The 15751-nt window shown below is 39.6% G+C and overlaps 1 protein-coding gene across 1 annotated transcript; it reads left to right on the forward strand.

The window, feature by feature from the left end:
- The first annotated feature begins 2609 nt into the window (after positions 1 to 2609).
- Positions 2610 to 15751, forward strand: mpzl3 (myelin protein zero-like 3). Its single transcript, XM_085371525.1, has 6 exons — positions 2610 to 2761; positions 6993 to 7159; positions 12046 to 12259; positions 13195 to 13351; positions 14939 to 15008; positions 15215 to 15751. Exons 1-6 carry the CDS (start codon positions 2692 to 2694, stop codon positions 15293 to 15295), a joined length of 759 nt encoding a protein of 252 aa, XP_085227651.1. The 5' UTR covers positions 2610 to 2691; the 3' UTR covers positions 15296 to 15751.

Genomic DNA, 15751 nt, shown 5'->3' on the forward strand with positions numbered 1-15751 from the left:
TTCTTGAACTCACTCCCTTTTCCTGCTTGTGCCGTGTCTTGCTCCGTTCCTCCTTCTCCTTCCAGTCTGCACTCCACACTCCAGAGGTGGGCTGTACCTAGCACAGTGTTGTAGAAATAAATGACTTTACACTCATTTGTGTGCACACAGAAAACATGCACAGTGAGTTGCAGAAAAAAACACTCACTGGTTATGAATACATTTATTTTAAAGGCAGAGAGTCAGCTTTATTCTCAGTGAGAGGTACAGCTTGTACAGCTATGACTAATGTTGTTGTACTTACTTGTGACAGCCTTGAGGAAAGTGCATCTGTATGCAAAACCTTTAAAATACACAAACCAGTGCAGCAGATTCGACTTTTTGTTCTTTTTACCAGCTTTTCAGTGTAAATCAGCTGATGAAAAGACTGCAGGATTCTCAGGTTTTTGCTTTTTCTTGTCTTTTTGCCCGATGGATGATGGTTCCCATATACCATCTGGCCCATGACAATTTAAGATCACCTTTATTAGCCCCATCCAGTGTTGACAACAGAAGAACGGGCCTCTTGTCCACCAGAGCCACCGGAGAGTCAGTGAGCGGGGACAGACTTCATTGTGACTGAGAAGATTTCAGCTGAAACTGAGACCCCGCCACTGTAACCAGACAGAGAGCCCCTGTATTCATCTGATGTGCCTGCATGTATCTAGGTAAGAGGCTATACTCGATCAGATTATAAGATATCCCACTACATGGAAGGTGTTAGTGCTCATTTCCTGGTAAGCCAGGAGTCCTGCATCTCAGCATCTATTCAAAAAAAAAGAAAAAAAAAAGAGAGGTGGTATCCCTGCCTCAGTGTGGGAACTGTTACATAATACTGTTAACAGATACAACACAAACAGTGTACTTGTGAATGGATACGGGAGGAGGAGGAGAAAGCCTGTGGCCTGTGCCTCTCATCTCTGAGAGAGGGGACAAAAACTTTGCAATCAATTTAGATTCTGCAATTGACCAACCAAAGTGGTTCTCAGTCGGTTTTTCCCTGCAGAGCCCTCCTTTGGTAGATACAAATATTGTCCAAAAAAAGAGAAAAAATAAAAACAAATACTGTGTACATCCATCCCAGGGTGATGTCTTTAGGCAGAATTCACCTCCGCCACACTCACATCTCACAAGTTTACATGGAATAAGAACAAATCTATTTGATCTCTTACCATTTCATGAAACACATTAAGAAAGATTCCTAGAGATTAAGATTAAGAAAGAAGGGATTACTTGCAGAGGAAGTTAATGCCATGGTGCAATCCCTCCCCCAAGATCCTGAACTGCACATTACAAACAATTATATTAGCCTGCTGATATATTACATGTACTATTTCAGAGAGCTGGAGCCACTGTAATAGAGGATGCTGCTCTTACGCTGATGTGTCGTAAAATGAAGTTATGGAGGTCCATTACAGCAACCATAGCTGCTGTCAGATTAGAGGGGGAAAAGGTCCCTGGCAGAGCAGTTGAATATAAGAATGGAGCTGAGAATTCAGACCAAATAAAGACACAAACATCAAACGATGTGTGCAAACATTTAATTGGGGGATAAAACATAATATCCCACTGAAACTACACTGAGGCTAGAAAAACAAACCCGTTCTCCCAGTGGATATAATTATAGTGGTAAAAACATGAGATTGGGGACAGCCATAGTGGTGTAATATGCTTAGAAATACCAGGAGAGGTCCCAGTAGAGCATCGCTGGGTAGGGTTGGCTTGGGAGATAAGGCCTCCACACACAGAGGAGAGTGGGTGGGTGGGAGTTTATTGCAGTTTAATGTGGTTTCATTTCGGCACTTTTTGGCCAATGTCTATTTTAAAAACCTCAAAACAGGCGTAATAAAACAGTTTTGTTGTATTATTATTATTATTATTTAGAAATTAACCATCTTAAATACACAACACAAGTTCACATATACTTGCATCAACACACAAGAGTTGGCACACTGCCCTTTTCTGATGAATCATAAGTGAATTAAGCATAATCCTCAACCACTAAAACATATTTATTTGCTTTATTAATTAAATAACTCCAATTGGGCATTTTAATAAATAAAATAATATGCGTTATTCTTTTTTTTTGTTAAATAGTAAATCTGAGAATTCGTGGATAAAAAAACAATAATTACATTTTAGCACTCCAAACAATATGTTGATTAAAGAGCTTGTTCATACTGCCAAATTAAACATTACACAAACAAAAAAATATTTTGGTAATTACAAATACTGTTAATTTAGGGCAGCTGTGGCATAAACCTGACATCGGGTGGTCTCATATGTTTGTTATCGCTGCTTTATTCTGAAAAACAGGGTTACTACGCGAGTGTTTTGCGTCCCATCGTGGCATTTTCATGGAGTTTCTCATGCGAGTAATAAAAAACACACGAACGAATCAGGCGAGGGTCATAGCTGCATAGCTATCATAAATTGCGTCTACTTGTATTCAGCGCCTATGCTTAAAATTAATTTTACTGTCTGAGCGCCACTTCCTGATACACCTGTTTGGCAGGTAGTGGTAGGGCGGTCCGCCTAGGCGACGCTATCGGAGACTGAGTCATGAAAAATTGACTATGGGCGGAATTTTACTGAAGCTTTGACGCAACTTTGGACCTTTTTTTTTTTTTTTAAACTTCACGCATTGGAGCCCGTTTTCCCCCCAACTTCAAAATGCGTCGACCGCTCCGAAGAACCAGCGCCCTGAACGTGGTTTTGCTGTTGTATTGGCTCTGCTGTTTGGGTGAGTAGACCGAGCCCGGGCTCGGTTGTCTTGTTTTTAAACTGGAGCCTCCATACTCACACAACCCCTGTCGCGTCTTTCAAAGTTTGGGCTGGTAGGCTGGCACTTATGTCCCATTTCCGCAATAACTCGTTAAACACAGGCTGTTTAAAATTTAGTTGACGTTTGAGTTTTCAGTGTCGTTAGCTCACCACTGTTAGTTGTACATTACACGTTTCGTTTTTAAGGCTATCACATAAATGCCCAAGGCAATGGAGGCCTTCTGGGTCTAAAGCCTACTCAACACTTCCATAGACCTAGCACGCCATATTTATTTGTAGTTTTTTTCGTTTATAGCTTTTCGTTTTAGATATAAACACTGCCAGTGAATATATAATACAAACCAGTGAATACAAAATATACTAAATGTAATCCAGTAAACACCACGAAGTTGTAGTAAACTGTACTCAGACAAGTGTTAAGTCACTGTCAACTAATTAATGATTCCCTCTTGTGGTAATAAGCCTAATAATCCACAGAGGCTTGCTAATGTAGCTGCCGTGGGGGCAGGCACACACGCTCGGCTCTTAATAATAAGCATAATAATAAGACCTTATGAAAAAAAAAAAATCAGACAGTTGGTATTCAGTAACACAAGACCACGGCATTTTGCCAAAGATGGCGCTGAACTGTGGGCAGACTTTCAAAAAATAAGAAAAATAAATTGTGAAAATAGTCATGACTGTCGTGGACAACATAAAACACGGAGAGGTTGGTGTAACATCAGCACGTCCACAAACGCAGTTCTGTGAAAATGCTAGGATGCTGTGTGAAATGTAGCTAAAAACAATGCAATGATTCAAATATTTCATAAACCCAAATTTAATTGTTAATAGAATTTAGAGATCATATGAAATGTTTAAACTGAGGAAATGTATTATTTTAAGAAAAACATTAGCTCATTTTGAATTTGACGGCAGCAATGTGTCCCAAAAATTGAGACCGGGGACTTCACTGTGCACCTGGACTCTTCTATTATGAAGCCATGCTGCTGTAATATCTGCAGTATGTAGTTTTGCATGGTCTTGCTAAAATATGGAAGGCCTTCCCTGCAAAAGACGTTGTCTGCATGGGGGCATGTGCAGCTCTATAACCTGTATATACCTTTCAGCAATGGTGGTGCCAATTCCATAGGCACTAATGCACCACTGTACTCTCAAAGATGCAGGACCTATAAGTGAGCAGTGATATCAAGCCAGATTGTTCCTGTTTCCTCTTTAGTCCAAAGGATGTGGTGTCATTTCCAAAAATAATTTAAAATTTAATGCTATTCTGTGGTCAGATTATTTATGTTCTGTCTCTGTTTTAAGTGGATTTGCCTTTCTGTATTGTGTTGATGCCTCTTCTTTGCATGATAGCTTTAACCTGAATTTGTGTGAGTTTGCCCCTCGCGCACAGAGATTTCTCCAAATTCTTGGAATCTTATAGTGAATGTACTGTAGATGCTAACATATTCTTCACAATTTTACCTTGAGGAACATTGTTTTTGAAATTGTTTCACAATTTAAAGATGCCGTTTATTGCAGACTAGTGAAATTCAGCCCACCAGCATAAGCTAAAGAAAAAAAATGTGGAAAGAAATCAGCCTCTCTAAGCTGGTTTTTAATACTCAATCATGCTGCTGACCTAATTGCAATAAACCTAATTGGTTGAAAAAGTTCCCCAGCTGTTTCTTTTTAGTGCCTCTTACATTTCCAGGTGTTTGTTGTTAGATTTGTATTGTTGATTGTCATTTATGCTTAGAAATATTTACTTATATATGCTTAGAGTTTTGTAATTAGTTGTAGATTGGTAGAGGTTTTGATCCTTGATAGTCTGCAAACTTTGTGTGTATTAGACAGCACTTTGGGAGCATGAGAGGTCATACCGTGTCTTATTATTTTATGGTAGGATTAACGTAGTTGCGTCTGTTCTAGTCTAAGTGCTCTTTGTTTAGATGAACTGCAGGACTTCCTCACCGTGTTATCTAGGATGAACCATCTAGGGTGAGGGGGAGGCTACCCTCTTCCTGACCAAGGATGTTTGACCCTTTGATCAGCAGTCCACACACACACACACACACACACACACACACACACACAGGCAAGGTACTCTTTGTGTATGTAGACGTCATATGTTAATGAACTTATGCATATTCATGTAACCTCAATAAAAGGACAGTGATACGGGAGAACGGACGAGACCAACTGGAGTCAAGCGGTTGTCCGGTTCTCTCCCGTGCACGAGTAACATGAAGAACTTTGCCTACTTGTGTCTTGCTTGCAGTGTAATTATATTGTTTTCAACGTTCCAGCGAATAGGTTTATGCTACAAACCTATCATTTGTTTTCCCCATCCTGACTTCTTTGAGACGTGTTGCTACCATCAAATTCAAAATGAGCTTATGTATTTTATGAAAGAGTAAAATGCCTCAGTTTCAAAACACGTTTTGTGTGTTATATTGTCAAAAAATATGTTTATTTGAGTTTACGTTTTACAGAGCATCCAAATTTTGTGGAATCAAGGTTGTACTAATATGGGGAGTTTTTCCTTGCAGGGTTACATAAAAACATGCTTACACAGTGTGTTCTCATCCTCGCTCTTCTACTCAAGTAAATGTCCAAAAACGAGTGTCAACATGCCCAACGATGAGCTGCCGGTGTTCCTGTCCCAGCACTGATTACGATATTATCAGCATTTATTATCTTCAAGTTCAAGAGTGGTTTGGCTTTTTGATTTCCACTGTTTTGAAGAGATTGCTTTGTTCAAGTCACCCCAAGGTCTTTGTCGATGAATCGGGCTGATTGGATGAGATCTCTTCTGCTCATGTGTTTAATATAAACTTTGGCCTTATCATGTCCCTTGGGATGCTTGGTGAAAGCAGTGGTGTTGTTCTAATAAGATTGGTTATATCAGGGGATCGCTCTGTTTTGCTTTTGGTAAATTCTTAAAGAAAATACATGTTGAGGCTTTTTCTGGAAATGAAGGGCTCTTTCATTTTTGCCCTCCAAAAGCAGTGTGTTAATGTCAGAGATAACTGAAGGGAAAATGCAGCCGGTTTCACATAAATACTTTGTCTTGAAGGGGACAATGTTGCACCACGATGATGCTTTTATTCACTTTAGCTCGAGTCAAAGTTGGTCAGGCTGTTTTATCAGTCTACCAGTTATAGCTTCAGTCAGAAATCTATCACATAGCCAGAATTCTCATGAGCCCCAGAGGAGGTGACTGTGGCATGCACCACAGCAATGCTGACATTTCATCTTGAGACTGAAAATACCTTTACAGTTACTGCATAAAACAACAAAACAAAAAAATGGCTCCAGATGCACAGTCTCTCAAGGATCATTCCTGGTCATGTTGGCGATCCTCTACATTTTCTGTATTGCTATCAGCAGCAGTTTTATGCGTTTATTGAAATAACCATGTCTGGATGGATTGGCCACGAGAAGCTTGGTGTCTGTGGTTCAGAACAAATCATTTTGGCAAAGCTGTCGGCTAGATTGCTGTGAAATTTGCCACAGATCCCTAAGGTCCTATTAGGGTAAATGGAACTGATTTTTTTTTATTTATTTTTTTTATGTAGTGTCACATCGCGCCAAACTTTGCACTTTATTTTTACTGCTAAGTAGCAATCAACATGTTAAACAAAGATATTGAACAGGGTGAAATTTCAAACCTTGCTGCACAGTCTGTCCACTGTGTTTTGAATCCAGTCTTCATGGTGTGTGTGCAAGCACTAGCAAGAGAAGCCGTTTGTTTGTTTGTTTTGTTTTGTTTATAGGTGTAGTTGAGCGGTTTGTTGTGGACAGTGCTGATGTTGAGTCCCTTGGTATTATCACTGAAGAAATGACAATGAAAAGCCATCTAGAGCGAGACAGAGCTGAAGGCCTCTGAGAGATACAAATGTAAAACAAGGTCTGTCCAATTCAGCAAGAGAGTCGGATGAGTAACTTGCATTAGCGTCAGTGCGTTCTGTGTCTATCCGGAGGACGTTGTTACCTTGGTGTGAGCATATTTGCACACTCTATTTTGCAGTGGGTAAAACGTCACTCACATTGTGTTCTCCTTCCTGCTTTACACACAAATATACATAAATCTGTACATGATAGTGCCATTTTTTTTCTTTCTTTTTTTTTTTCTGGCTGGCTTTCATCTCTGACCAGCGGATCTCTCTTCTTCTTTTTTTTCTACTATAATATTTCACCTCCAGCTCCTTCCCCAGTCTCCTCCATCACAGTGACTACACCACCAGAGGTCCATGCATCTAAAGGAGATACTGTCACATTGTCCTGTTCATTTACTTCCACAAATAGGCCAACTAGTAGGATGACAGTTGACTGGTCTTACCGGCCGCAGAGCGGAGGTCCACCAATGATGGTGAGTATACTTTTATCCAAATTAACTTCAAGGCTGTGTTGCAGCCAGTGTTGCAAAATAATGTGTGTGCTTTATTTGCAGCCATAACTGCTGTGAAATGTTAAAGTCTGTAATGTTCAGTCAGCTCTTTCAGAAACATGCATTTTTTCTAAAACACCTGTAATTGACTCATTTTGGGAGTTTTACACATTAAAAGATAATTGGACAAGAGAACAAATAAACACTGTAGTGCACCGGCTGAATGTAGATGTCAGTTGAAAGTATTACTCTGTAAAAGATCATAGAGAGATCAAAGCTGTGCTTCCAGTAATGACATTATTTACTGAACTAACTAATGATGACTTATTATCACACATGAAAATTAGAAGACCACGACTATAATTTGGTAACAGATAAACAGGATTATGGGGTTGTTGATTTTTTATTTTTTGTTTCCTTCGCAGGATAATTACTGTTCTCAGTAGCCGATTTTTCTATGTCAACGGTTCATAGATTCATTTATTGGTGGCTGTCTGTCTATACATTTTTTTTTTTTTTTTAAATATGGAGTGCTGGTAAGACTTTTTTTCAATTCAATTTAATTCATACAGCGCCAAAACAGCAGTCACCTCAAGGCGCTTCATATTGTAAGGTAGACCCTACAATAATACATACAGAGAGAAACCCAACAATCATATGCACTTTGGCGACAATGGGAAGGAAAAACTCCCTTTTATCAGGAAGAAACCTCTGGCAGAACCAGGCTCATGCTGTGGAAGAGAGCCAGAGATTAAGACAAAATCTCTGACACTGACTGTAGAAATGTAATGCATTTTGTGAAGTCTTTGTAATTAGATTTCATTGAACTGAAATAAAAAGTGTAGCTGAACTAAACATGACTCAGCCTGGCAGGGAAGGAGCTATGGATTATTAAGGTGGGGCAAAACAAGACAAAACAAGAAAATCCTTGTGAAACATGTCAGATACGTTGCTTCACAATCACTGTAGGCTGAAGTTATAGTTGGAAGATAAAATATAGACTCCAGACAGTATTTATATATCTAAGGTCCTCCTGACCTGCACTTCATGTCTTCTTTCTTGCTTTCAAGGGGCCAGAGTTTCTTGTCATAAAGTCTTTCAGAGATTTTCTTTTCTCACTGGTTGTTTTTTCACTTATTCTCAGTACAGTCCTTCATAAGCAACATAACACTGACCTAGGAATCATTCAAGCATTGAAAAGGCACCTAACTCATGGGATGAACCAGTGCTATGTCTACACGTAACAGACATCTTGGCAAAGAGCCCATTTTAAATTTGATCTTTAGGCCCTCTGTTGCAAAACACATCATTTGTACACATTTCTTCAGCTGAAAATCTGAAAAACACCCCCAAAAAACAGTTTAACAGACATAAAATATTTTTGAACTTGCAGGGCCTCACACAGAAATTGTTCATAAGACAGGCTTGTGACACGCATTGCCACTTTGTGCAAACACAGCTTGTTTGAATATGTGATTGCTTTATTTGCATTCATGGCCAGCTCGACTTCGCTTGATTTCTGAACGTACCTGTACACCTGCTGTGATAGCGGCAACACCCTCAAGCAAATTCAGTTTAATTACAATTTTGTTTATGCCAAATTCATCTGATTTATGAGCCTCGGTGTGAAGAGAAAAAGAAAAGTCCACGTTTTACCCATTCATGTTCCAGTCCATCTTTTGTGGCTTCCTCGGTAAAACCCCAGAAAGTGAGCTACCTTAATAGACCCCTCCTCATGCGATGGAATTGTGGTCTTGTTCGAAGTGCGTTGAAATGTATCCATCCTAACCCATAACTGCATTCAGTCCTCTAAGTGTGGCTTGAGTTTCACTGACCAATCCACTGGAAACACACCACATCATTTAAGCATTTCCATTTGTACTTTAAGATAGCCATCCACTGTGGTTCTGTGTAATTGCATTTGGACTGTGAGAATCCATAGTGTGGTAGCTGCAACCCTCTATGCAACCATTTCCTATAGGAGCACTTGAAGTAAAGTAGAGGCTAATGCTTTGTGGCTCTGCAGATATGGAGTTCTGCTGGTTCACTCTCATTAAGATGTAGTTGTGTGGAGGGAGAGATGCATGTTATATTAGCGTTGGGGTGTCAGTCTGCAGTAATTGCTTGATAAAGCCATACAGCTGTTTGGGGGGGGGGAGGAGGAGCCAGCTGCTTCCTAACAAAAAAAAGGAGCCCACTTTTCCTGCAGTTCATCAGAACTAACTCAACCTAAATAAAAAGAGGCAGGTTCCTGATGCGACCAGTACATACAAATAACAATTAGAAACTTCCAGACTTGCTTCTAAGCCTTCATTTACTTCCCATCCAATTTCATTTGCAGTTTTGGCTGCTTTATTGGCCTGTGTGTCCCTGCTCGTATATCATGCTGGGAGAGGCCATGAATAAGCATGTGAAAACCTCTATCAGAAAATATAATTTTGCTGCCAAAGCTTTAGTGTCAATCTGAATTGCTGCAGTGCTTCAGTGGCTTACATAATTACCTCCAGTCCTGATGAGAATTAATTTTGTAGATTGGCGAAGAGAGGTTGAATGTTCAATCAAATATCAGTGGAAGCTGATGGTAATTGAAGGATTTGGCTATTGGGTTTTGCTGAATAATGTTACATTAAAATCTATTATTATGATCTAAAAGTTGCTGCTAAGCTTCTCAAGTCAGGGGAAGCATTTGTTTAAATGTAGGTGGTCTCAGTTGAAAACAGTCTTCCATCCTTAGTCATGCTGCAGCATCTCTCATGAATTCAAAAGTACCTTTGGGTCTAATGTTTGTTTTCAGCCTGAGCAGAGTCTAGTAGTAGTAACTGATTTCAAGCTTTTCTCATGTAGGCTGAGCTCTGCCAACTTTTAAATGATCAACCAAGAGTGAGCAACACTGATATGACCATCTTTATCTTTGCCCGCCTCTACAGCACGAGGCTGTAAAAGCATAAAACCTTATCAATCCTAGTAATTATCCAGGTGATTCTGTGGTTTTGCTTTTTTCCTGCCTCAGTTTATTGTGAACATCATATGCAGTTATCCTTGTTGACAGTGTTCACAGAGATTTGCACATTTCAGGCAGTAAATGTATAAACTTCAAACAAGGCAAACGTTTTTACCTAATCTTGATTTTTTTCAAAGTAAATATTGTTCTGAGTTTGTGAAGCCAGTTTGAATACATTATAAATAATATAAAACTTTATTGTGTTTGTTCAGTTTTATTTTCATGTACTTTTCAGGAAAGGGAGGGATTATATTTAGGGTTTGTAGCACTTTGTGAATGGTTCATGTTTATCAGATTTCCTGAGCACAAAGAATCACTGCATTAGTGGCTTAGATTATCTCTGCTATCAGTTCTACTTGAGCGTACTACTTGTCATTATGTGTATTAGCTCAAATACTTGTCTGGTTAAGTTGTAGGAAATTACATGTATGTTTAGCGGTCTCTGGGCATGGATTCATCTGTATTTATATTGGAAATTGTTCGGAAAATGTTCTGTGTCTAAATTGCCATATGTCAGAAGCGTAGTATGAGTTGCGAGGACAGCTCAGGCATCAGCCACGTGAAATCAGTCGCAAAGAGCACTAAAAACTTTGTTTATTAGCAGGTTGTTGGAGCCATCTGTAGTTTGCATGAAAGATGCTAACCTCTCTCCAAACACCTGGCTTTTTCTCTCCAGGCAGTGAAAAGTGCAGTGCAAACCGAAATGGAGAACATTTGCTTTACTGCTACAACAAACAGATTTCAAAGGTCTGCGTTTCCTGTTTGCACCACACTTTTCAGTTTCACTACCATTTGGTGAGTAGTTTGTGTTTGTAGGCATTTCATGTGCAAACTATGGGTGACTGTCAGCTAACAGAGCACACACTCAACAATTTGTAGGTATTTTGCGCATGCGACACCAACAACTTTGCACGTGTTTTCAGTGGGTTGTGACATAACTGCAAACAGTTTCTTAGTGGGTTGACGGCAGCTCTGTCAACAACTCTTTCACTTTTTTGATGTTCAGATCAACACTAGTTAAGATTTTGCTTTTTAAAACTTACTGTAACATTGTAAGTTGTTGTGATCTTGTTTAATATCATCTGTGTTTGAGGAGGCGTGCACGCAGTAATACTGAGAGTAAAAAAAGGTGGAAACTGGTGCGATTATAAATAACAACAGTGTTTAGGTCAAATCTGGTATTGCTGTGGAAATAGATAATTATGTTTTTATCTTAATAAAGGAGATTCTTATTAAATCCTGTGTTTCATGTTGGTGGAGTTTTATTCACATTATTCAAACAGGAGTAGAAAACCATGACAATACAAATACATACTTTCAGACTGTATTCTTTACCCTTTTCTTGTTTGTATTTTATTTGTTTACTTTCATTTTCTTTTCCTCCATGTCTGTGCGTATTGTTGTGTCATAAACTTAATAAAGCACACATTCTGTCGTGTTTACACATTTTTATCCCCCTCTTTTCCACCCACATGCACAGCACACTCATTCTCCGGATGTCATGTTGTAGAGAGGTCTGGGTCAGCTTGATGTGGGAGTGATAAAAGGGATGGAGTTTGTTGTTGAAAACAGACTGATGTGGTAAATGTTAAACACAGACGTAGATTCATTTTTTAAGACTCCTGCAGAATTGTGCACTAGCGTGAATGTCCTTTGGGAGTTGCTGGATTTTATTCGTATTTCTCAGACGGAACAAGGAAGTTAGTCTCCTAGTGTGACACAGCAGGTTGAAATATGCACAATGCATAGCCACATTTCACTGCACAGCCTTCCTGCACACTCAAATATCATTTTCAGCTTGCTCAGGCTATTTAACCACTCCTCTGTCTTTCATATAAAGATGTAAGATGTCTTTTTCTCCTTTCAGTTTCTCCACTTCTCCTCACGGGCGTACCCGCCAACAGAGGGTCAGTTCGGCGGTCGAATCCGGTGGCAAGGCACCCCGGCACGTGGAGATGCTTCCATCTCTTTAATCAATGCCACACTGAATGACAATGGGACCTTTACATGCACAGTCAGAAACCCACCTGATGTCCACGGGTCCACGACTTCACACACTGTACTTACTGTCACACCAAGGGGTAAGATGCTAACCTAACAAGTCAAATCCTTGTCTTGCATTCAGACTCTTTCTGTGTTTGTCCTGACTTCAACTCAGGTGTCTGGTTTTGGTGCCTCTCATTATCAGTTGTACAGTGTGTGCATGCAGACACTGGGCTGACTTAGGAAAGGCTTAAAATTCCAATGCCAGCCTCACAGTTTAATGGATGGCAGACTAATCCAAACATCCATGTTGTGTTTGTGTAAGCCTGTCATGATTTAAGCATTTGGTCTCACATGTATTAACCTGCGTCAGCTATGAGTGTACGGTAGATGATTAGAGAATGACTGGAGTGTAGCTCATCACATTTTGAATTGCTTATAAAAACCTAGAAGGGAAGATTGAACCCACTCTTGTCTGTGCAGTTTGTAACTCTGGTACGTAAAATGAACATGTGAAATGTTGACTGTATTTTTCCGGGAACGGCTTCCACCCAACCAGGAAGTTGCTATTCTCTGCCAGGGAAGAGTCTGGCATGTAGCCCCACTGTAATGGCCCATTGTTGTTTTTTTCTCTTTCTGTACAGCTTAGCAATGAACTTTTTGTCAGGGAGCTTTGGCGATATGCTGGTTGGTGGATTTGTTACCTATGGGTAAAGACAGGCAAGCTGTTCTAATCAGCTGCTGGATTCAGCTGCATATTTACTGTAAAGACGTGAGCCATGTGTCTTTTCATCTCTTCTCTGCAAGAATATTACAAACTGTTTCACGTTTTCCGTGCTATCATCAACTGTATAGTGGCACTCATAGAGCTGCTGTATATACTATGTATACAGTTTACAGTCTGTGTGACAGTGTGTGTGTGTATATGTGGTGACTGCCAAGTGCAGATTTGTATGAAGTCCTGTAGATGTGTGATCATAAACATCATGTAACTGTGCCCCTGATGACCAAACACTCTTCTCCTCCTCCTCAGTGCCCAGCATTCGCTTCTCAGATGTTGCAGTCCTCCTTTTTTTCATCCTCCTTCCCTCTGCTGTCATAACCCTCATTCTTATTGGACGGATGATGTGTCCCAAGAAAGAGCATAACCAATCAAAGGCCCACAGATCACCCATAGAGGTCACAGAGGGGTGAGTAGATGCATTCTGCCAATCACTGGTGAGGCTCTCCAGGGGATAATGATGGTCACAGCAGGTGATAAATAGGATTGATGGTTATAGACATGCTTTTTCAAATGGATTTAATAAACGTTAAACAGGAATCTAAGTTTTTAAAATGGGTGTTTGCTTCTGAAGAGTGGCTATCAATCACTCTTTAACTGACTTCTCGCTGGTATGTCATGTGATTAGAAGTCACATAGGGTTTCAGCCAGTACTGGCTTGTTTTTCACTGGTTCATACAGGAAGAAGCTTTTAAAACAAGTACTGGCTTGCAGCTGTGGTTCACATTAATCTTAGGTGCTCTACGAACATTATATACTTATATATAAGCAGCTTGCCACTGTTACCATTATCTTTTTGAAAAATTGTTTCATCTTTGTCTTTTGACTTTTTCCTGTTTTTATACTGTTAACTACACTCAAATACACCTTTACAGTAAAAAACAAGAGAATAACAAAAATTGGCTATTTAACACTGAATAGAAAACTTGTAAAAAGGCCAAAATATTTTAATTAGAATATATCTATCAGTGATCTTTGTATTTGCTGAAAATCTGATGTTGTTACCTTTGGGTGAACTAGCCTGTCTTCCTTGTTTTTGGTCTTTATGCTTTGCCAAGCTAACTGAGCGCTTGCGTCATCTTAATGCTTAACTGACATAATTAAATGGGATTCATTTTAATAGGGAATTATAATTTCAAACATTTATTTTGTATTTATTGAGGAATAATTGTCTGAGTGCTAACGTCTGTTTGTGGTGTAAATCCAGTGTTTCCCACAGTTTCATATTTCATTTGTACCAGTATATAAACATATTTATACAAATGTATGCATCAGAAATGTGCACACGCTGCTGTCTGTCTGGAAATATACTTTAAAATAATATAGTGTGTAAGGTGCTCCTGTGCAAAGATTTTAATGGACAGCTACTTTGTGGAGCTGAATAACAGGGTTTTAAAATCAGTTTGCCTCTCCCTCCCTCCCTCCCTCTGATGAACGTCCATGATGGTAGTCCTTGCTCTGCTCTGAGCTCACACTACAAAACATGAAACAATTCTCCTGTAGCTTAGAAGGAAACGTTGAAACCAGAGTGGCCCTAGTTTGCAGCGGATCTCCACAGCAAAATAAATACTACAGCTGGAGTCAATGCGACTGTGGCATGAGAAACTCTCTAACGAGACATCAGTGACGTATCGATGACTGCCACAATGGTGACCTAGCGAGTGAGCCAGCGGGAAGGTAATAGTCCACTATTAGATTTATGGCAGATGGCATTGTTCTTTCAGATGAAGAGGAAAAAGCTAAACTGGGTCTTCAAATAGTTTAACAGCTGATAATATATCCTAAATTGCTGCCCAATTATAGACTGAATGTGGCAAACATGGACATAAGTGGAAACAACAAATGGAGAGCCTCAGTTGAAAAGTACGTGTTTTATTGTGGGCTTGAAAGGTGATTTGTACGTACTGTATCTAAACAGCACAGGCAGGTTTTTACTTTGCAAACATGTGATTATGTCGTTCTTAACTATCTTTGCTGTCCGTTCTGCATTCATCAGGGATGAATATGGCATCCCAGGATACACACACAAAGAAGATAGGGCCAAATGCCGTGACCTATATGTGATGGTAAGAGTACAGAATTTCTACAAAGCCATAAATAACTTACTGAGACATGTCTGCGAGATACATTTCACATGATTCATTTTACACGACCTCGGTGTCTGACAACAGGACTTTGGGATTTGTAAATTATTGATTAATTTTTTCCTGTGTAGCTGTTCTGTGTCTTTGTGTGTACCTGTCCATAAGTATTTCTTCCTTTTCTTTTCCAGGACTCAGACGAAGAGTATTACTTAAAAGACTTTAAAAAGAGGCCTCCTGAAGCCGAAGGCTATGCTGACTCCCACTGCTAGAGAACCCCGGTGGTCAGGAGATGTAACTGCAGCCTGGTGCTTTATAGGAAATCAATGCAGGATTTCTATCTTCTATGTCACAGTCCACCACTCAGCCACTCCACCACTTGGTGATGAGGTTTGTTTTGGTGACCTCTTTGGTAAATACTCCATATATTTAACACTATGCAAATAATTAGATTTTCTTTTGTATTCCCAAGCTCATGCACCCCCCCCCCCCCCAAAAAAAAAAAAAAGCTAGAATTTATAGGCTGTTTTGACTGTTTTCACACGACGGAGCTGGGGATGAAGAGAAATCTAAAGTCTGTGGTGTGGATATGGTATTTACTTTTTATTCTGTGTGCACAAAGCACCATGGCTGGTACTGTTTGGCAAACTGTCCTTGTGTATGCAATGCATGCAAACACAAATATTCTTTTCTTTTGTTTTTTTTGTTTTTGTTAGTTTTTTGGAGAT

This window comes from Diplotaxodon limnothrissa, linkage group LG14 (genome assembly GCF_057381915.1).
Source record: "Diplotaxodon limnothrissa isolate DT_005_m linkage group LG14, D_limnothrissa_male_GT1.1, whole genome shotgun sequence".
Taxonomy (NCBI): domain Eukaryota; kingdom Metazoa; phylum Chordata; class Actinopteri; order Cichliformes; family Cichlidae; genus Diplotaxodon; species Diplotaxodon limnothrissa.